The sequence below is a fragment of the Eublepharis macularius genome, chromosome 1 (assembly GCF_028583425.1).
Source record: "Eublepharis macularius isolate TG4126 chromosome 1, MPM_Emac_v1.0, whole genome shotgun sequence".
Classification (NCBI taxonomy): Eukaryota; Metazoa; Chordata; class Lepidosauria; order Squamata; family Eublepharidae; genus Eublepharis; species Eublepharis macularius.
In genome coordinates this window covers 127,585,724-127,608,774 of record NC_072790.1, presented here as the reverse complement: position 1 = coordinate 127,608,774, position 23,051 = coordinate 127,585,724, and the positions used below count along the sequence as shown (strand labels likewise).

The window sequence follows — 23,051 nt, the reverse complement described above, 5'->3', positions numbered from 1 at the left end:
GGAACAGAGCACAATCTTTACACATTCATAAGTAATGGTTTCATTTTCTCATTTTTTAAACTATACACTGGTTTCTTGGGTTGAAGCAAAATGCAAGGACATATTGGTACTTGTATATTACAGCTACTTACATTATTTAAGAACAGCAAATGGAGAAAAATAAGTTATTTAAATATTGATTTCATATACAGAAAGTGCAACTTTTGTTAGTTGTGTATAACTTGATTAAAGTTTTGTTTTCCAAAAAAGAGGTCTCAGCTATGGATAAAAGTTAGCTTGGACTTATTAGCCTAAAATATTACAATACAGATGTACAGCCATGACTTGGTGAATTAACCTTTATTGCTGCACTTAGGACAGTGTGAGTAGGATTCGAAAGTCTATGGGCGCTGATAATATATTTCCAATACTGCCACCTAGCACTCGAAGCCAGGTTTACAATTAGCCCCAGTAGTCAAGCTTAACCAGCTGACCTTGAGACTATTATCTATCTTACAGATCACTATTTCCAGTTCAGCTGTTCACCATGAGCACTTGAGTAGCTCTCTTTGTCTACATAGCAGGAGTAATATACTGATTAAATTCTGGTTTTGTGTATTCCTTATAGTCTCCAATATTTGTTTGCATGTCAGGAGCAAATAGTAAATAGCAGATTATTGTCAACACAACTCCTTATGTCACTGGGGATTCCTCAGCAGGAAGAGGTACTTAACTTTTTAAGGCTTTTCAATATATATATATATATATATATATATATATATATATATATATAGAGAGAGAGAGAGAGAGAGAGAGAGAGAGAGAGAGAGAGAGAGAGAGAGAGAGGCTACTGAAATGGCTGATTGCTATGTTAACAATAAACCAATCAAACAATATATATGCAAAAGTGAAACTTGAAAGACTGAACAACTTATAAAATGTATGCACAGTGTATAAAAACAAAACAGTATTGGTTTCCTGTATACCTACATAACTGGGCACACAGATTACAAAAATTTCAATACAATACGATGCATGTTTGCTAGTGGGGCTTACACCTAAGTAAGTATACATTGGATCGCACCCTTTGGCACTCAGGTTAAGGATTCTTTCCAATTGCCTTTCTTCCTGCAAGTCTTCATTTGTTATTTGGGATTAGTGAAACAATCTCTTTTATTGATATTATGATATATATGGCACGTTCCTTGAGTGGAGAGAGTAGAGGCATTTTCTTTGATGTAATTCCTCAAACTCAAACCAGAGTCTGCTTCTACAGTCTTAACAGATCTTTCTATTGCCTTCTTATTTTTACCTGTTTTTGATCTCCGGCATCCTCTGAATCTCTAATAAAGGAGAGTTACATGTTCTAAATCCATTGAAATCAGTGGGATTAGAAAGGTGTAGAATTGCAGTGTAAAAGTGTTCATTTTTAAAAGAAGCAGTATGTCAAACAATTAAATGAACAAAAGGTAAATAACACTGTAAGGGCATCAATTTTTTTTAAAATTACCGCCTCAGCTACAAACAGCTGTTTCTAGTTCCATTCACTAAAGGATTAATTTGGAGGCTATTATGGTGAGGAAGACATAAAAAAAAAGCTGCAAGTCCTGTTCATACAACAACAATCTGACTTGTCCCGCCACAACAATGATCAGGCGCTTACCCATATTTCTGGATATATTAGAAGGAAGTGTGAATATATGATTAAATCCTAGCATCCTGAACCTAAACAATACTGGACATTATCCAGCCAAAGTTAAGCACTGTGATGTTGTAATTCTGTGCACAGAATTCCCATTCAGGTTAAAAGGACTTCAAAATACTTAGCTTCAGATGGATGATGCTCAAAAGAGCCCCGATCATTTCTTTAAGACTTCTGTGCAATGTCATTGGGACCAGAAATGGAACTTCTGTGGCATGTATCTTTGAATTTCATTCCTCTGACTGTAAAAGAATGCACTTCCAACTCACAGTGCTATCCTTAACAGAGCTACTCCAGTCTAATCCCACTAATTTCAATGGGTTTAGACTAGAATACCCCTGTTTAGGATTGCAGTGTGTGTTTAGGATTAAAATTTACAGTTGGAAGCAACTGTTAATTTTTATGAGGTTAGCTTTCTTTAAAAAAACACATTCAATTATGTCTCACATTCTCCATTGCCATCCTGTTAGAACTTACTTCTTCATGCTTCCAAAAGGAAGGAAAATCAGAACAGCTTTGGTCACAACAATTTTAGATAATGTATGTTAAAAATCTGATGCTTAAAGATATTTTAAATAGGGTCCAAAGCAGTTTGGTGGTATGCAACATCACTGCCTTTCGCATTTATTGTATAATGTTCTGTTTGCATTCAATGCATTTTAAGAAGCTACATAAACCATTTTCACTTTATAGGCAGAATAAGGGAAGCACAAAAAGTTGTAATGAATAGCTTGATGTTGCTGTAGAGCTAGTTAGAAGTAGATCCTTGAGTTTCCAGTGGCCTGAGTTTGTTACATATTCCACTTGCTTGTCCATCCTGAAAAGGCTTTATTCTTGTAAAATGAAAAGGAAACTAGTTGTTTATGGGTACTACAGAATAATCTATACACTATGACTCAAAATGAGCTTATTTGGTATACAAAATGCCTGGTCTTCATGTACAAAAATAAACTTTATATTCACAAAAGCAGGTAGGAAATTTTATACTTTTTAATCATTTTAGAAAACAAAAATGTAGTAGTATGGAGAGAGAACTGACTGTTCAAGCTGTTCAGAATTGTGATTTTTAGTCTAACCAAGTCATTTCCAGTACAATACTATGCATGTTAACTCAGAAATAACTACTATGGTGGTCCATGGAGCTTACTCCCAACTGGGACTGCATCCTTCAACATCTACAACAGGGAGGGTGTTTGATGTTTGCAAGAATACAATGTAAACTATTTTCCAAAAAAAGAAATATAATTATTATTCTAGTGCTGTGCATGAGACATACTTTGCTTATTTAGTTCAGTTGACTTCCCCTGCATAACCTTTCCTTGATCCTTTTAAAAAAACCAGCATTTACCACTGATATGGTCAGGATACCAAGTCAAAGCTGTAGCATAGCATTTGAAGTATAACACAATACATCAAATTGCAATAAACATTAAAAGCAGAGCTTTTATATATATATATATATATTGTTAGCCTGAGAACTGAACTTTGATTTTAAAAAAGCAGCTGCTTTACAAAAGTTATTACCATGAGATAATCTACAGAAACGGCTTTAGAGGAAAAATTTGTCAGTTTTTCAACAGTAGTGGCAACAAAGTAAGATCTGGGGAAACATAGTTGCTGCAGCATGAAATGCTCAGAAGCATATATTAAGGCAAATAAAAAGTGGAGAGCTAAAAAGGCAGCTATAAAAATTACTTTAATTCTAAGCAGACAAGGAATTTTCTGCGTTGGTCTGGTATGTTGCACTGCCAGAAAGGTTGGATCAGTTGTAATATAAATGCAGGTCATAACTTTGGCCTACCTAGAGGTTCAGCAGCCTGTAAAACTACCTCAAACGTATTCAAAAGGAAGATGAGGCTTATTTTTTATACAACTGATTGCTAGAATGAAAAGGGTAAGTGGAGAGCCTCATTAATGCATCCATAGTGTATTTGCTCATTTCCTCTGGGGTGTTCTTATTTGTATGTAGATTTAGGATTGTAACCATGATTGGTGGTCAGTGAATTACCTTTTTACCAATCGGGTGACTCAAAACATCCAAAGGCCTAACACTATTCCCTTCCCTCAACCATTTTTCTCTAATGCCTAAGGCTTAGATAGCGTACTTTTTAAATATTTCTGAGTACATAGAAGGCTCCCTTTTTTGCAACAGACGTAGACAATCCTATCAGGCCAAAGATGATTTAAGAACTAAAATAATCTCTTTTGTATTCAGTTGGAGGAGAAAGAGGTGGAATTAGGAAGTACCATCCCCCCCTCAGTTGACAAACTGTTTCTATTCTCCTTTATGTACTAGGGAGGAGAAAGAGACAGAGATTGATTCAGTCCTTCCCAGGAACCTGTTTTGCTTGGTCTCCTGTAGAAATTATAGATGAAATGGATACTGAAGGAACTGTAGATTATTCTATAGGCAAATACTACATTCCAAAGTATGTTAAATTATCTCGGAATTGAAGAGTCTTGCAGCTGCAAGAAGTTTGCTGATGTGCCTCTCTTCTCTGATGCCAGCTTCCTGAAGGCAAGTTTGTGACAGAGAAGGCACTTTGCTTAAGTCATTAACTCCTGCTGCCATGAGGGGACCTGAGTACATTGGGAGGCCAATAGAAACCAGCCAATCAGCTATGGAAGTGATATGTCCAGGAGACACAGGTTTTCGGTAGATTTCAGTTAGGCCGCCACTTGGAATCTGAAACAAGAAAAAAATGCAATTTGTTCAAGCCATTTCCCCTCCATTCTGGGGAAAAAAAAACCTTGCTCAGAGGTGTTAGTGAAACAGATAATCTAGTGCACACAAAGGTTTCATGCCCAGTGGGATGCTCCATTTATTTAAATGAGAGTTGTCCTAGTCTATCTTTTAACAATAAATTCTTTGCACACAGCACTACTTGTGTATTTAATTGTATGACTTTTAAATCACAGTATTATCATTGTGATATAGTAGATACCTGCCCATTTTCAAAGGTATGCCTCCCCCTGCTTTTGAAATTTGCTCTGAATCTTGGTAACCTTTTCCATTTATTAAGTTAACAGGATGAAATATTTAAAATGGGTCTGAACAAAATATTCTGTTTTACCTCAAAATTTCCATTCCCATTGGAGATATTTTTTCCAATTCCCTTTCAGCTGCTATCTTTACTAGCTGTTCCTCAAACACGACTGTGTGGGTCAGAAGTGGAATGTTTCTACAATGTTTCAGGACCCGTATGAATAATATCCACATAGGTCGTGACTGCAGTGAGAGGGCAACAAAATAGCTGTTTCTTGCATGAGTGACCAAAGAGGCGCGAGTGATTTTGCTGTCTTCTGTCTCTCCACTGTAGCTTCCCAACCCGTATGGCTCCACATGGGTACTGTAACCCTGGGAATAAATGTTCTTGGGGCCAAAAGTAGCTAGGGGAAGAGAGAGCTGAGAAGATTGGGGATCATTGCATGGCCCTCACAAGGTCTTTGCTACAGATCCAACTCAATGAATGTGTAGTATATAGTAGGGTGTGTAAACTCATGTGATCTAAGATTACAACACTTCCTGTATTACTTACAGGATACAGTTTTGAAAGCGGGTGTGAAAACTGCCAAAGGAAAGTCTTTTTCCAACCAAATGAATAAATATAGGAATGCACTGTGATATAATAATAATGTGCCTACTGCATCTTAGCACCTCAGTTAAACTACCACACATTACTCCTCTTCTGAGTATAAAGCTGTGGTACAATCTGCTGAGAAATTCTGTTACACAAACTCCATTAATTTCAGTGAGGTTTATGCAGGAGAACTTTGGGGGGAGAGGCACTGGATATATTATGTCACATGTAGCTAAGAAGAGCTGCATTGAATATATCTTTTGCCTTCTCGGGTAGGACAGGCTTTTATGAACTGCGCAAAGAATTATGGCTATTTGACAATGCAGACAGATAAAGCCGTTGGAATCCTAATTTTACAGAACTGCAGAATATAGCATCATGCAATTGTTTGCATGCTCCAGCCTTGTTCACTGGAGATCAAGAGAGAGGAACCTGGAGATGGACTCAGGGAGCTGATCAATTAGAAATGTCTTGCCTGAGTTTAAGTTTATAGAAGCAAACCAGCCTTGAGAACTGTGTACCCCTAGGTGGTCTTAAAGAAAAAAAGTGACTAAAAAGGGGGAGTTAAACCCTGCCCCTCCCTGCGCCTTACCAAGGATTAAACAGTTTTTCTCTTAGTTTTGTTCATTTGTGGCATTAGAGCGAGGCAGAAGAAAACACCAGAGTGCATCAAAGTACAACAGATTTACTTTCTCCACATGGTTCATTTTTATTTACATAGTGGGCTTGCAAATGAGGATCCTTCCCATTATATATTGCTTGTGTCCTCTATCTGGGACTGTGAACTGCCAAATATGTGTGTGCTGTGTGAAACTTTTAATTGCCTATATATTGGGAACCTTTTCTTCTATCTATCAAAATGTATTAGGGAGGATTCCTTGAGAGGTGGATACAATCCATGGGAATTTTATCCAATGGGATAGTGGGGAATTAGAAACAGTTGGATTGAGCTATGTAAAAACAGAAAAAGAAATCTGTTTAGCATAGTTCTGCTTGTTGAAGGGATTGGGCAAGATCTTTTGCAACACCTTCTGCTTCCATGTGTCATACTTATAATGACACATGCAATATACATACAAGATCTTGTGCAACTTCTCCCACTGAAGTCATCCCTCAGTTGTTTCCACTTGGAATACAGTTGTCATGTGATCCCCCCCCCCCACAAGTATTATTATATTCCTTATCCTGACCTAGTGCACAGTAGAGCTACTAATGAGCAGAGAAACTCCAGGGCTTTATTTAACAGCCTCAAGAATAATAACAATCATGTCCTTCTCCCATACTATAACTTGGAGTATCATTCTGAGAATTAAGAAGCTTTTAGGTTCTCTTCCTGACAACCCAGGACTAGTTGTGCAATACCTCGCATAAGGGAAATGCAAATAGAGATGCAGTGTTTGACTTAGCTCAAGAGGTTACTGGGATCATTTTCTCATTTGCATAGGAGGTCTTGATCCAACTCAAAATGTGTTTCTCACTGTGTCTCTCACCAATAAAAAACCATAATGAATAATAGAATTTTGTAAAAAAAAACAAAAATGTGTAATGAAGACAGAGAATGCATGTTTTTAAAACCAAAATGAACAAGAAGAAAGAGAAAACTTTGACCCCAAATGCAGTAAAACAGCAGGATCTGAGTCCAGTGGCACCTTAGAGAGTAACAAGATTTTCAGGATACAAGCTTCCGAGAGTCAGGTACTTGAAGAAGGGAGCTCTGACTCTTGGAAACTCATACCCTGAACATCTTGTTGGTCTCTAAAATGCCACTGCTCAAATCCTGCCTTTCAAAAGTTCAATCACAGATCTGCTGGCTGAAGCTGAACAGTCCCAGAAGGTTTCTACTATTTTATTTTGCCTTTTCTCATATTTTATTAACATTTTAAATAAGGACCATTTAGTGGAAACTTACTGCCATACGGTGCTGCTTCCTCAGCTGTTTCACCCGGATCTGGTCCATGTTTGTAGCAACTTCCTTTTCAGGCTGCTCTAGGTCTTCAGAGTATCTTTGCACCAAAGCTTCAGGAATCCCACAGCGACCATGCTACAAATTCCAGTCAACCAGAGAGGAAAGAAATAAATATAAAATATTAGTTAAGTGTAAGTGCCTTTTTAAAAGTGTTAGACTACAAGTTAAATACTAAACACAAATTACGTATAGTTTCAGCGTCAAGTTCCACAGAAACCTGCTTTTGAGAAGTAAGTTGCAGGACAGCTCATCACTTTCATTTTCAGCAATTTGTGAATGTATTCTTTAGAATGGCTGGATAAATTATTGAAAGGATGTGATTTTCTAATGTTCTTTTAGTGCTATTTCAATGCAGGTGGTAGTTTTTGGAATGCCTTGAGGACAAGGGATGCTGTTGTGCTGGCACTATCCAGAAAAAAGCTAAGCACTGTAAAGATTTACTGATTTCAACTTAACAGGATTAAACAGAACTCTTCATATTTCAGACATTCAAACCCAAAGCACCAAACAATCTTAGTTAAGTGTCTACCACACTTTAACTTTTTAAATTATACGCTTTACTATAATATATGTGCATCTCTGGAATTCCCTCCCTAGGGAGATTTGTCCATTTCCCTTTATCGTTATCCTCTACTAGTGGTTGAAGACTTTTTTTGTTTGGTTTGGTATTTCCTCACTAACAGTGCAATCCTGTTACTCGAGTCTGCTTACTGATGTCAATGGGCTTTGATTGGAGTAACTCTGTTTAGGATTGCACTGTAACTCTCATTGGCCCACTGGCCCATCTTCCTTGTTCATGTGTGTCTGTGTTTGTATGTTCTATTTATGTTGTGTGTGTTGTTGTGTGTGTGCGTGTGTATTCCTAAGTTGGATTGAAAGGCAGAATATAAATGTTTTCAATACATTAAATCAATAAATATTATATATTATTTTTATATGTTACTATTCTTTCAGAATTTGTTGTTACTGGTGGTGGTGCAAAGTACCGTCAAGACACAGCTGACTTATGGTGACCCCTGCTGGGGTTTTCAAGGCAAGAGGCTAGCAGAGGTGATTTGCTATTGCCTGGCTCTGCATAGTGACTTTGGTCTTCTTTGTAGAAGTCTCCAATCCAATTACTAACCAAGGCTGACCCTGCTTAGCTTCTAAGATCTGACTAGATTAGTCTTGTTTAGACTTAGTCTCCTACTATAGAATTAGTCTTCTGAATTCTAGTTTATTCTAATAATCAGTAAAGTTTGTGAAAACACATTCCTGATAACTATTCCTGGACAATCAGTTTTAAGTATATCCCCTGCACCAGTTACATTCCACAGATGCCCCTTCTCAGTACTGTCTGTATGGCTACACTCAACAGGCCTTTTCTGTGATGAACCCAGTCCTCTGGAATGGCCGGACAGAGTGGCTGAGGTGGTCACCTTAACTTGCCACATTTAGGAAGGCAGTCTTATTCTAGAGAACATTTAGTAGATGGTAAATTTGGCTATGCTTGTTCTACTCCCATGTTTGTTGATCCTGTGTGCTTTAATTCTTACGTGTTTTAAATCTTTAGCGGTTTCAAATGTGTAACTTCTGCATTTTAATTTGTGTTTTAATTTTGTTAACCGGCCTATCATAATTTATGTCCTTGCCAACTTAGTGATTGCACTGTTCGCCACTGTATGAGGAGATAAGTACGGACAGAAATGTATTTTTAAAAAAATGTATGTTATTTATATTCCACTTTTCTCACTGAGACCCAAGGCAGATTAAACAATTTAAGTCCATGTGATCAGCAGCTGGGACATTCAATAAATTCATAGCAGAAATTTGAAAAGAAGCATATCATTCAAATATAGGAATACAGAGATGAAACACTGCTGAAACAAAATATAAATAATTTGATGTGACTATTAAATGATGCAGAAACTACCCAATAAGATCATATTTACATCCACAGACAGTACCTAGTGGTATAGTCTATAGTCCTTGTCCCTTTACCAGAGCATCTCTTGAAGTCATTTCCTTCCAGCACAGCCTTATTGCCTGAGAGTCTCTCTACATGAGACATCTGACACATGAAGAACATGTGTTGGGAGATGCAATGTTAGCCCAGAAGGGTAGTTTAAAAAGAAAGAGCCAGCAGCAGGGCAAAGGCTTTGCTATACACTGGAGCTTTGTGAAGGAACTGTCAAATGCCAGAAGGAAAACTTCAGCCCATTATATTATCTCCAGGTCCAAGCCTGGCTCTGGAAGGCAGCTCCAGCCCATTTCCATTCTTTACTTTCCTCTGGTTGTGATCCCACACAGTTTTGCACTGGAGAGGTGAAATTGACAGAGCCTTCAGGGAGGTGAAGATGAAATTAACAAACCCTCTAAGGAGCCATCTCTACCTGTTCTATCTTTTAAAACTACACTTCCTGGCTAACATTGTGTCTCCCTACACTTGACAAACACATGCTGAGGTGTCTCATACAGAGAGAGACTGAGTAAAACAGTCCTCCTGAATAACTCCAGTTTTGCACAGAGAATGCAAGTGTTTAAATAAACTGTCTATCACAGATGTGGGTTTCCATATAATCCTATTTCAATACCACTCACAGAGTTTTAAAAATATATATTTATCACATGGTTATGAACATTTCTAAGTTCATAATACCCTTCATCATTTTGTGGTACAACAACTGCTCTGGGATAGGGGTTTGCCGAATGGAACAAATGAGCCAAAATACAACTGGAAATTGCTGGATCGGCTAGTTAAAGTGGCTTCTGGAATGATGAAATGAAATTGGGAAGTGGATCTGTACTACCCGCCCCCCCCCCCCCCACACACCAAAAAGTTTGTGTATTTTGGTTTGTTTCTTACCATGCAGCAGCAGCACAGGCCAGTGGGAGTGTGCAATTCAGTTTTATATTATTCTGTTAATTGAAATCTACCCTGAGCCTGCTGGTGCGGGGAGGGCGGAATACAAATCGAATAAAATAAATAAATATTTGGAACTGAAAACAATATTTTAGCTGATTCAGTAAAATTTAGGCATTCTGGATCAAAACAATGAATACTGAATCAGGTTCAGAATACCAACCTCCATTTTATCAAATTAATTCAGTAAAATTCGATAATACAGACTGGGCAAAGAAACAGCAGTTCCTATCTTTTTTTGCAGAGGATGGGGGGGATTTTTCAATCAAACTCCACCAAATTTTCAAGAAACCTCATTTTGACTACCCTCTAAAGACCCCTCAAGTTTAATGAAGATTGGACACCAGAGGCCAGTTCTATGGGTCCCCAAAGAAAGTGTCCTCAGCCACTCCATTGTTTCCTATGTGGAAAAAGTTTAAGTTGACTCTCACTGCAGATACACACTGTGGCAAGGCTGCCATGGGAAAGCCCAATAGAACCAAACTGAAGCACGGGAATGGAATCCCCCCCAGAATGAATATGAAGCAAAGGGACCATCTTACCAGAGAATCCCATCCATTCCACCCAAACCAAACTGAAGCAAGGGACAGTATGTGCATGTGCAGATGCCAAACACTTGGTCAGATGCCTTTCCCGAAGCATTCTTCGGGATCTGTAAACACCAACCCCCATTGTTGTGTGTGCGCCAAAACTCAGTGGGTCAATGATTTGGAGGGAGGACAGTGCTCTATGCAATTTAGGTGCTGTTAAGTGCAAAATCAGCTACCTAGAGCCTCATTTCCCCACCCTACCCACTTAAAAGAACAGCAGCATGTGTGCACAGGCAACCAACACCTACCTTGCATGTGCTCAGTGGCCCAAAATCATGAAAATAGAACAAACAAAACAGATTAGACCCAAGCCGGCACCAGCCCACCTGAAACAAAACAATAATGGAACCAAGCTTGTTTGGAAGCCCTGGATCCGAAACTAAAACAGAACGTTTATCAGTGCACAACTCTACTCTGGGAACACCATTTCAGTAAAGCTCAGAGATTTTGTGGTAGTGCCCTCAATTTGTTTCAAAATTCAAAGATGCTCACAGGGTTCAACAAAGTTGAAGACTCCAGCTCAAGCAGGACATGAATTCTTAACTGGATGAAGGACCAAGGAAAGACAAAAAAATGGAAAAACACTACCATCAAGGCAAGACAAAGACTTTGCTCAGAGGACTTACAGGCCCATATCAACAGTGTTGCACTCAGCAATGTGTGTAGTTAAATTCCAAATCTCCACAAATATTCTACATCACACTACTATGAAGAAACAGACTATTGAGACTGTATATTGTTCAGTGGTATCAAAAGCTAAGTTTAGGATCTGAAAATGTGAGAGCTGGAAGTAACACTTTGCCACGCTATCATGGTCACTCACAGGCAGCAGTGCCCCAAAAGCAAAAAATGTTGCAAATCTAAATTACCAAAAAGAAAGAATTACTTTATGTGAACTTATAGAACTGATAGCCTGTTTGCAAGCAGCAGCTTATCACATGGATACAGCAAACCATATTGAGGCAATCACCTAAAAATAAAGATTTGCTGTAAAATGATTAAAATTGCAGAATCTGCATGGTGAATCATTGTTTACTACTTTAGATAAGCAGCCATTTAAGGTACCTTCATGTGCTGCCTAAATTTATGAACAAATTTGGGAATATGGGAAATCAAATATATTTCAATTTTTGCTTTCCATTGTCAGCTTCTGTACTTGTATGAATTAGCTCTACAGAACAACAAACTGGGAAAGAAATAACATGAATACATGAAGCTGTGGCCTTGTAGTTCACGGTGCTCAGGGTTGGAGAGTTAGCATGCCGCAGCTTTCAAACCTCCCTCCTCCCTTACCTTGTCAGAATACGGGTCTTCTGTGAGATCAATATCTTCAGATAGCAATTTGTTTTCTATCAACATTTCCAGGTCCAGTCCTCTATTACAGGAGATTTTCCTTGCTGAAGAAGGACCAAATTTTAAGACATGTTGCTGGATGCTGGAAGTCTCTGGAAGATCTGAAAACCAAGGAGGCCGTACACATGAAGGGCTACTAGGCTCCTGTTCAGGAGATGATTTGGAAAGGGACAATACATGGGAATCAGTGGGGCTAGATGGGGTAGTCTTTTTTGCTGGCAAAGATGGGACATCTGTACTACAAAGGGCTGAAGGAGGATGACAATGTCCATTAGAAAGGCGTTCTTTGCTTTTTTTTGCAGGGACTGGTGGGGGCTGTGAAGAGGTTTTTGGCTGCATTCTTGCCTCGCCTACACCCTTCTGACCCGCTTCTGTTATTTCCTTGAGGACTGGAGAATGATCAGTCCTTCCAACATCAGGACTACTTTTTTTATAATTTTCAAGGGATGTCCATGTTATGTCATTTGAAAGTGAAGATGACCGAACTTCACAGTTCCGAGAGAGGAACAGAGGAAGTGTTCCACTGGAAGGGATAGCTGGGGAGAAGTGCAGTTCCTTTGCTTTTCCCTTAAGAGAAATAGTGCCATCTTTATTTTTAGCCATCAATTGTTCCGCCACTTGCCCACTACCGTCATAGCTAATTGATTTTTTTGTTAGATCAAATGCACCTTGAGGAAAACCATCCAGCTTCTTTACAGAGTCTTCTATCTTGGAGTCAATTTCTCCCTGTAGGTCACCCAAAGAATGAGATCTTGGCCAGGTAAGCATGTTCTGGTTGCCTTCCAGAGTCCCACAGCTCTGACAGATGCCAACTGGTAAACTTCGGCGATTCTTCTTTAGGGCTGTCATTGCAGGGAACTTGAGACAGCTCTTTTTAACATGATGCATGCAACTAAATGGCATCTTTTCTCTTTGCTGAAGAACATCTATTGATTTAGTCAAAGGAAGAGTAACCAGAGGATTTCTGTGGAAATCCTTAAAACTATATTCACTGGGTAATTTTGAAGGCAGGAGACAAGTTTTTCGACTCTTAGCTGAAACAAAACCAAAGAGATGTGCAGGATGTTATTTTCTGTATGAGACAGGTGCAACAGAAACAAATATATTATCTATTCTTGGAAAGAGAAAACAGCTTATATATGGATAAAGTAGATTTTCAGTATGTATTCTGTAATATTTCAAAATAGAAATGCAATTGAGAAATTCAGATTTACTAAGTGGTTTTTATGTACAATGAGCTGGGAGGAATTATAAAATCCCTAATTTTTCTCCTAATATTTACTGTTCACTACAATTTGTTATTCTGTCATCATTAATTCAGCTACAGGATTATTTTGAGGGGATAAACTTAAATTTGGGTAAGATCTCAAATAAAGACTAGCAAGGTAAATTGTTTATTAACTTGAAGGCTTTCTAAGGATACATTTAGACAATTGGCTTTAAAGTATTCACAAGTTAATTTCAACTAACAGGAGAATACAGTCAGCCTTGGCAACATCTCAGTAGAGCATGCCACAAATTTAAAGCAGCTAGTGTAGTATAATGGTTAGAATGCAGGACTAGGTTCAGAGAGAGACAGGTTTGAATCCCCACTTTGCTACAGAAGCTGATGGGTAACCTTGGGTGACTATCTCAGCCTAACTTACCTTACAGGGTTGATGTTGTAACAATAAAATGTTTTAAGTTGCTTTGGGTCCCCACTGAGGAGAAATGTGGAATATAACTATCTAAATAAATGCAAATAAATTTTGTGACTTCTGAAGGTGAAACCAGAAGTGCACTTTCTATTTAATTTTGTTTCTCTTTTGTCTATTACTGTACTAGTACATTTTTTCTGTCTTTATATGTATAGATCGATGTGCCATTAAGCTAATCAGTCATCCCCTAGAACATCCCCTCTGCCTTTGCTTTCTCAGTTCCAAACAGCTTGCCAGAGAGAAGTTAGGAGAGCTCCATCTCTTCTGTTTTTTAGAGGGAAATGTAAGACAAGGTTATTACAGAGAGACTTTGGATAAGTTTCATGGCATTGTTTATGTATTTGAGCACATTAATTTGCCTATATATTTACTTTTGGTTGGATCTAAAGCTTTGGCTGGGAAAATTTGTGGAAACAATTTGTACTTCGTCCCTCTTCTTCCAGAGAACCTTTCATTCCGCAAAAGCTAATATTGAGGGTACAGGAAGCTGCTGCCAGAAGGGGAAACCAAGCCTGGCAACCAATGAGAGGGTTAGAGGGCAGGGACTGGACGGGGGGAGACATGTGATGTCGCTGATGTTGCTGACATCACTATGTCACTTATGGGTATAACCCAGAGGTGATAATGGGCAGCTCTAAGAATCAGCACAACTCTAAGGTTTACCATAGTGTTTTTGGTTGTACCCAGAAGTGACGTGCCAGCAACTAGGCCAGAATATTTATTTCTGGCAATAAGAAAATTGGAGCAAATCTCTGGGCGGCCAAAACCCATATGACCTCTTTTCAGATCTACAGGAATGCCATTCTGGTGTGTTCCCCCTCCAGATGAGCCCTATCATTAACAGACTTGCTCAGATCTTGCAAACTTCTTTTATTGAGTCAAGCCAGCTTGTTTTATGTCTTCCTTTTCCCCTATTACCTTCTACTTTTCCTAGAGTTTGGGGGATTCCCATATCCTAGATCAGGATTCCCTGGATTTTTTTTGTGCACACTCCTAGCTTCTTATACAAGAAAATGCTTCTTATTGTTATTTGTCAGTCCTTGGTTTTGAGTTGATCATGTCCTGTAAACTCTTGTATGTAATTTTAATATGCAATTCGGAAAGCTGACTTCTGCAATTTTTTGGTTGGTATCATAGGATATGAAAGTTATGGCTAACCTGTTATCTTTATTGTCTGCAATGGTGCAAATAAATGCTAGTTTGCTTAGAGACACTAAAGACTTTCTCTAGGCTTGTGTATGTCCTTTATAAGGAAAAAAACCTGAGGCTACAAGTCAGACAGCTTGAGGATCCTAGATTGCAAGAATGTCAAGCTTTTCCAGCAGTTTAAATTTTAAAGTGTAAGATTCTTTAAAAAATGGATGTTTTTCAGTCAGTTCATACTTTCTCTAGAAAATGATAAACTATGGCACTGAATAATGGTTGCTTTGCATCTGATTCCAGTGCCCATATATAATTATTCACCACAGATCACCATTATTCTTCAGAGGTTCCAAACAGCAGAGGGAAAAAGAACTTAACTTTTTTGACCTATAATGGAAAACTATCACCATTGCTTTCCTGGTACATAGATGTAAGAGTAATTCAGCTATGGAATCAGCTGCCTAGAGATGTGGTGGGTCCCCCTTCATTGGCAGTCTTCAAGGAGTGGCTGAATGAATATTTGTGGGGCATGCTTTAGACTGTTTCTGCATTGGGCAGGGGGTTGGACTAGATGGTCTATATGATCTCTTCCAACTCTACGATTCTATGATTAATTAGAAAGATTTAGAAATGCAGATGAGGAAATGAGGAAGAATGACATAGAGAAGTACACATTTTCTAACCAACAAGCAACTGTTTCTACTGACTGTATACAATGGTACAATGCAGGCTGCTTTGTAACAGTTTCAGTTTATAAATAGGAATATTGACAACATACCAGAAATATTAATTAAAAAATGAAGTTGTCACACAATCATAGTCATATAATTTTTCTTGCTTAGTGGTGCTGAGGTCCAAAATGGCTTTCCGTTCCAGCCCTGTATGGTCTGCAGCCCTGTAAAAGGCTGCAGTCATTTGATACTAATGCTTTGCAGAAATGAGAATGAGTGGGTTTGATGCCTGATGCCTGTTAAAAACACATTTCCAATCTGATCCATGAAAATATTTATACCTATTCACAATGAATTCACTTGTTTACTTAAAGACTGCATAAAACTAGAGATCACCACAACCATACAACTTCACACGCACATATATGCAGTGGGATTTCTGACCCAGTCTTGTTATGTTTGCAGAAAATCTGGAACCCCTCCAAAATAACATAATCCCTTACCACTGAATTCTTAAATAAAATGTAAGCACAAAGTGAAGAAAACCAGTTTCCTTGCTAATTATGCACTTCCTTACAGTGCACAACTGCGTGGCTAACTATTGCAAGACTGTTCTGGACTGCAATGTATCAGTGTTTTATCAAAGAAAAAAATCAAAATGGAAAAATCATCTTTATAAAAGCAAGGTGCTTATTTTTAAAAAGTACTTAACCATAGCTAAACAGTTCCAATGAAGTTTGTTCCAATGGAGTTTGACAGAAAAATCTGGGACCTCCTTTAACCAACAAGCCTTGACAAAATACCCCTACAAGAAGCAGAATTAACTTAGCACACACAAATATATTTTGAAATGTCCAATCATTCCATGTTAGTGGTGTTGGTGGATAGTTTAGAAAGACAATGAAGTTCTGCTCTGTAAAAGTCTTGTTCAGAGTTGTGTGATTTCTTAGATTTCTGCATATGTTCTGTAGTTGATTTGAAAATTTCTTCTACAAGCATGAGACCTAGAAATGTTCTTTTCCTCAAAACAGAAATCCTATCAAACAGCAAATCAGATAACAGATAATTTGCACAGTATAACACAGTGCATGAATTGAACATAACAGAACTCTGGCTGTACAATAATTGCATTTATTTTATCTATATGAGACCTACTTTCATTAAGATACGCTTGGCAGAGCAAGAAGGAATCATCACCAATCTCAATCAAAACAAGACTCAATTGCTAACTTACTAAATAAAAAGAGACAGCAGTTCACTGATTACAACTAGGAAGTTTTCTATAACACAACAGCCCTCATTCACATGCCTGCCTAACTCATTCACTTACTCTTGCTCACTCATTTCAGTTCTGAAACAAGCTGTGTTCAGTCGGAGACTGCAGCAGGTGGTTCTACAGCCACTGCTTGGTTAACTTGTTACACTGAGCTTCATGCCTATGATTCTACAATCAGCTCAACAACACAGTCTTTTGACCAAAGAGGGATGCAACATGCATCTTGAATAAACAAGTACAGAAAACCCCATTCCTCAGATAATCTGCAGTCTTTGTTAAGGTTTTAAAAATCTCCTTTCTTTCTTTCTTTCTTTCTTTCTTTCTTTCTTTCTTTCTTTCTTTCTTTCTTTCTTTCTTTCTTTCTTTCTTTTCTTCTTTTTAATTCTTTTTATGTTTGATTTATTTTATGTTGTTTTGTTATTTGTATATTGTCTATTTAAATAAAAATAAATTTTTTACCACCCCCTTCCAAAAGGCTTCAAAAATCCCTTTCAGCAAACCAGATAATTTTCTATTTGTAATTCCCTAGATTTGCTTGTATCAGGGAGTGTGATGGTTTTCCTCAAGACAGCATGTGATATGGAGGTAGAGTCCTAGAGTCCTTTACTGCGCTCCTTCTACACCAAGGATTTCCTAAGTTTCAGCACCTGACTGATGCATTTTTTCATGTTTCCACATGATGTCATCCTATAACGGTGCACCAGACTGTTAACAGCCTGTTTTTTTACACTCACACAGACACACATGCAAAATCTGCTTTATTTTAAATCTGTAAAAAACTGTATTCCCTGGGCAGGATGCTATCTGCATGGGCAGTTTCTTATTTCTGAATTGGAAACACAATTGTAGGACTTTGATGAAAAACTAGTCAATTATTCTTTTCATTTGTTGATGACTGCAAGGGGCCAACCCCTGATAACAATGACATAACAAAAGAGAATCGCCTGCCTTTTAGACAGAAGGGAGGGAACCTCCATGAATACAACAATTATTTTTAACAGTTGTTGAAGGCATTGAGTTATTCCTATCCAGTGTTACTCATGCTCTCTCTCTCTTTTTTTTTAAAGAGAATCTCTCACAGCTCTGCCTACCTTTTAGGGAGGGGGGGATGTCTGCGAATATATTGAAGCGTTTTTAAATGGATTTTTTAAAAAAGTATTGCATTATTTCTATGCAGCACTGCATTACCAATGCTTCTCAAAATAAAAAAAAACAGGGTGTGCAGAGGGTCACATGAGAACACAGTGGGAGATGTGTGTGTGTGTGTCAGTGCACAATGTATGTGAAAGGGAAACCAACACTAAAAATGGAAAGAAAAAGGACTGCCTGGGCTCTCTGGAATCTCCACTGAAAGGGTGATTTCACACAGAATCACATCAGTAACCAGACTACCACAGAAAATCACCCTGGTATGGAAGCAGCCCTGTCTGTCAACATGAAACTGCAGAAATGTGAAAGGTAATGCTAAAAAGATTACAAAGCATAATGCGGGGGAAGGGGTGAAGCATGTGTAAACATTGCCTTGAAGCACTGGATAGCAGAATATCCAATAAGCATGAAGGAGTAAGAAATTAAGGTCCACAGAACAATTAATGAAATTATGGTAACAAATACAATGCCAAATTCATATGCAAGAAAAATGTGTACACGTGAGCTCCCTTTAGCAATAAAGAGTTCTGATGGATCTTAAAGTCTAACAAATATACAGTGCAGTCCTAAGCACATTCGTATCTTTCTATGTTCATTGATTCCTGCTTAGTATGGCATTGTCAGCCCCCCTCCCCCAGATATGTATCATTTATTACCATTCTCCAGGTTTTCACTGCTTTCATAGCAGCCTGAATCCCGGGGGGAGCACCCACCCTGGCCATCTGGGAGGAGTTTCTCCTGAGATCCTGATTGGTCACTGTTACCTGGAGGATGGAAAGAATGTAGATGTAAGAAGACTGTATAGAGAATGGAACTAACAGGGAACAGGAGGAATACAAAAAGGTTGACGGTCCCAAATACGAATCTTTTAGCCAGACTCTAAGCTCAGTCAAGAGTCCATGTGGACCTGGAAGATTTCAGCATATTGACAGTAACATGCTAAGTGGATGAACTGACTCACTATCACTATGGTAGCAACAGGGGTAATGGAATGTGCCTAGACAGGCTGCCTCTTTAGTTCTGACTAAAACAATGTGGTGAAGCTCCAGAGTTTTCCTTTTAGTTGAAACAATGTATCAATTTCATTGTGTTGGTGGAAGGAAAAAAGATCTAACACTTGCAATATTTCATTAGCTTTCGTCCCAGGAAATTCCATCATTCCTACCCAAGCTTCCTTTGAGTATACATGCATACAAAAGAAAAGAAAATAGAAAATAAAATAATCCTGCAGAAAGTTTGGAGCAAGATGAGAAGTTTGTTGTGTAAACCAGGTAATTATGAAGAGAGTGGGAATACAGTTCTTCTGATCGAAGACAACCCTATGCTTAGAAAGAAAGAAAACCTTCTATTTAGTTTGTGGGCTTGCCATTCCCTATTTTCAAGTATTTCTCTGCTCCTCTTTCTTTTTATGGAAAGCTATATTTTTCATGATCTCCCAAGCTTACTGCCTTTTTCGATTTTGTCTGCGATTATTATTACGGTTTTTCTAAACCACATTATTCACTATCAGTTCCTGACTTCTTTCCCACTACTGCTCATGTTGTTGGTCTAATGAAGATATTATGTCTCCAGACCTTGGGGGATTCCGCATGATCAATTTTGATCGGACTTTCTGAGCAGTCATGCCGCGGTGGAGTCCTACGAATCCACTTCTCCCCAATTACACATTAGGCTTTTGTTTCGCACATTTCATCGGCTCAAAGTCCATCATGCGGAATTTTTGACAGGATAAAAATCGATTCCTCATCGCTTTTTCTGGGGGAAGTGTTGAATGATGCACATCTTCATTTTTTTTAACCCCCCCCCCCAAAAAAACGTTGCTACACATAAACGTTGCATCAAATAAACATATTGGATAGGCCAGAGCACTTCCTGCCAATATTGTGAAAGAGTATTGGCTATTGACATTTGTGGAAAATTGTTACCAATGACCCCGCGTCTATCTTTCCCGCTTTCTTCGTGAGCAGTGTGGTTTAGTGATAGGTATTGTGTTGAGGACGGTCTCTTTCTCCCTCCATGAAATGCCTAGACCACTAATTGAACGCTGAAGTCTCTCCATCACACTTTCACTCTACCTCAGAAGCTGTCAGCTGTCAGCGAGCAACAAGTAACAAATTTGGCGTGTTGTAAAATGGACCCGTTATTGGTCAGCTGTTGTCATGTGACACAGGATATGTTTCTGCATAGATTTGTAGAAACGTTGCAATGTTTTTTTACATTTTTTTTTTAAAAGAGGGGAAGGGAAAGGGTAGTGGGTGTAGCTTAGAAAACATGATTGGCCAATCAAATTAAGTTGATTCGAAGGGCGAGAGAAAAGGGCAAGGGTGGGGAGAACATCGGATAAAGAATTCCGCATGATTAAAATCCCTAATCTGCTGCACATGGACAAATAAGTCGGGGGAAAGCAGGATGGAAAAAAAACGGACAAAACGTGCAGTGACTTCGAATCTGCTGCTAGGATTGCCTTCCCATGTGTGGAAACACAAGAAAAAAATCGAGGTCATTTAGAAGCTGAAGCAGGGAAAACCATTCGTGCGGAATCATCCCTTGCCACTTTTTCTCTGTTTTGTTCAACATCTGGAAAATCAAAGCTTCACTCACTGTCATATTCCTGTAGCAATTCCACAGCTGTCAAGAGAACTGCTCTGTGCTCAGGGTCCCGAATGTTGAGCTCATCCAAGTCTTCTTCCTCCAAAAGCTTGAAGGTATCTAAGTCTTCATAGCCATTGAACAGAAAGGTGGGCATGTGCTCCTATGGCAAAGTGAGAAAGTGGTTTGTAAAGAAAGAATAAAGGAATGACAGTACGGAACAGAGCAAGGAATCACCAGCTCAGAAAAAGTACTACCTTTGATGTTTCCATCTCTTCCTTCCTAACCAGTTATCATTACAGAGTTCTAGTTTCCATAATCCAGACAGTTATATATTTTCTTTGGACCTAGGAGCCAGCCCCAAAATTAAGAAGTCAAAATCATCCATACCAATTACACTTTTTTCTCTGTCATATTAAACAAGTTTAATGTTTCCTCTACGTTATAAATGGGGTTGCCAGCTGGCCTGGAGAAGAATGACCTGTACCTTTAATAGAGTATTAATGGGGTATTATTTATCAGGAAATATTATTTACCTCCATGCATAGAAAGTATCAACAGTCCATTTTTACACATTAGGCCTCTATTAAAGGGACATGACATTTTCTGCCACACCTTAGGCAACCCTAAATTCAGCAGGTCAGGCCTCACTCTATCACTTAGCTGTGAAGAGCAGGGCTTTTACTGCAGTTAGCCCAAGGCTTTGGAATGCATTCCTAAATAAAGTGCAGAGTTGTTTCTTCCTCCTTTCAGATGGGGTATAAAATGTTTTGATTATGGGACAACATCTTGTCTCCAGACCTAGAAACTAGGGGGTGGGGTGCTAAATTTCACACCCATCAAACTTAAAGGGAAAAAAAAATCATTTTTATTTTTATAATAATGGTTTTTGGAAGCACTTAGCCTCCTAGTCCTCAATGACGGCACTCAGGGTGCTACCCGGCATTCTGCCTTCAAGGAACCACACAGTAGACTTGATGAACAGCTAAGAAACAGGTTTATTCCAGAGGTTTGTGTGGCTTAGCTGTTTCTTTGTTTTCCTTTTCTCTAGCCCTCTCAGTAAGTTACAGAACAGCTGGGATCTGAGCAAACATATCAGTTACAAACCAAGTTTTTTGTTTGATTGATTCAGACATATAACTTGGATCAGAAAGACATTTAAGTGTTCTGACAGGAACAGCACCCAAACTCTAGCTATCTTCAGAATATCGGAAGTCCCTAATGGACTCGCTGCATAACCAGCAGACCTTCTAACTTTTTTCCTACCAAAATCCAACATCCGTCAACTCTTTGTAATTTGTCAGAAGTTAAACTGCCGAACATCTCCTTTTTTTTCCTTTTCAACATTCCAATCCAATGTTTGAAAATGACTGGCTGAGGATCCTGGAAGATGGAACCTGAAACCATCCATCACAGCATGTAAGGATGTTTTCCTGAAGAGAGGCAGCCCAGGAAAAACTTGACTGTAACTATGCCCATGTATGTGCCTCTGGAATAAATACGCATACTTCCCCAGTTTTCCCCCCAACTCCATCTTCTCTCTCCTTTGTCACGTTTCTTGGCTGAAATTTTAAATTGTAAGATCCTTGGGGGTTGGAACTTGCCTATTTGTACTCTGTAAAGCATTGCCCGTTCAATATAATAAAAAACACCACCACTTGATTCAGCTGAATGGAAGCTGGATCTAAACTAATGGGTTCTAGTGAGACAGTCATTTAATTTTGTGTCAACAAAAACAAGAATCCTTCAGCACCTAAAAGATATATATTGCAGTGTTAGCTTTTGCAGATTCAATCCCTTTTTGTTTAAGCTACTGTAAGGCCGGCCAACTGTTACCACTGGACTGCTATGTACCTAGAATGGAAGTAAAGTAAGAAAAATACCCAAGAATTACTCTCTTTTCAACTCAAGTATGGAGTCCTTTGGGGGGGGGAGGGGGAGATTTCAAACAGGATCCCCCACTCCTTTTATACAGTAAATCTGGATCATAATCCTGTTTCATATAATCAGTACACCAATCCTGAATATAAAACTTCTCATAATCTACTACATTATTTGTACTCAGAATGATTCCAGTGCCACTTAAAGTTGGCTTCAAGACTGAAATATTTGTTGCTTCCTCTCCAGGCCATGTTCCTCTGTCCCCCACACTTGGCGGGAAAGTCTCTTACTTTTGCCCACCCCACCAAGCACAGCCATCTGCTTGCTTTCAGCTTTCCTTGCCCTGGCAGGAGAGAGCAGAAGTTCCTAGCAAAGGCAAAGGAGAGCCAGCTACAACTGAGCTCTGTTTGCAGCAAGCTTGTATCCTGGCAACAAATTAGCTCCTTGACAGATGTTTTAAAGAGGACTCCGTTTCCCTCCTCCTCCTTTTAAATCATGTAATAGAGTTTACAGGCTGAGGGCTACAGGAGCTTTAAGTGTAACCAGCAAATGTTAGGTTGCAATGGTGACCT

At 38.7% G+C, this 23,051-nt stretch overlaps 1 protein-coding gene across 1 annotated transcript in view; it reads right to left on the bottom strand.

The window, feature by feature from the left end:
• Positions 1-736: 736 nt before the first annotated feature.
• SASH1 (SAM and SH3 domain containing 1) overlaps positions 737-23,051 on the bottom strand; it is a 189,981-nt gene continuing 167,666 nt past the window's right edge. The window contains exons 16-20 of the mRNA XM_054969939.1: positions 20,611-20,761; positions 18,666-18,773; positions 12,014-13,107; positions 7,172-7,303; positions 737-4,367 (exon numbers count right to left, since the gene is read on the bottom strand). Of these exons, the coding sequence (XP_054825914.1) occupies positions 4,116-4,367; positions 7,172-7,303; positions 12,014-13,107; positions 18,666-18,773; positions 20,611-20,761 (1,737 nt within the window). The 3' untranslated portion in view covers positions 737-4,115. The remainder of the gene's footprint in view (positions 4,368-7,171; positions 7,304-12,013; positions 13,108-18,665; positions 18,774-20,610; positions 20,762-23,051) is intronic.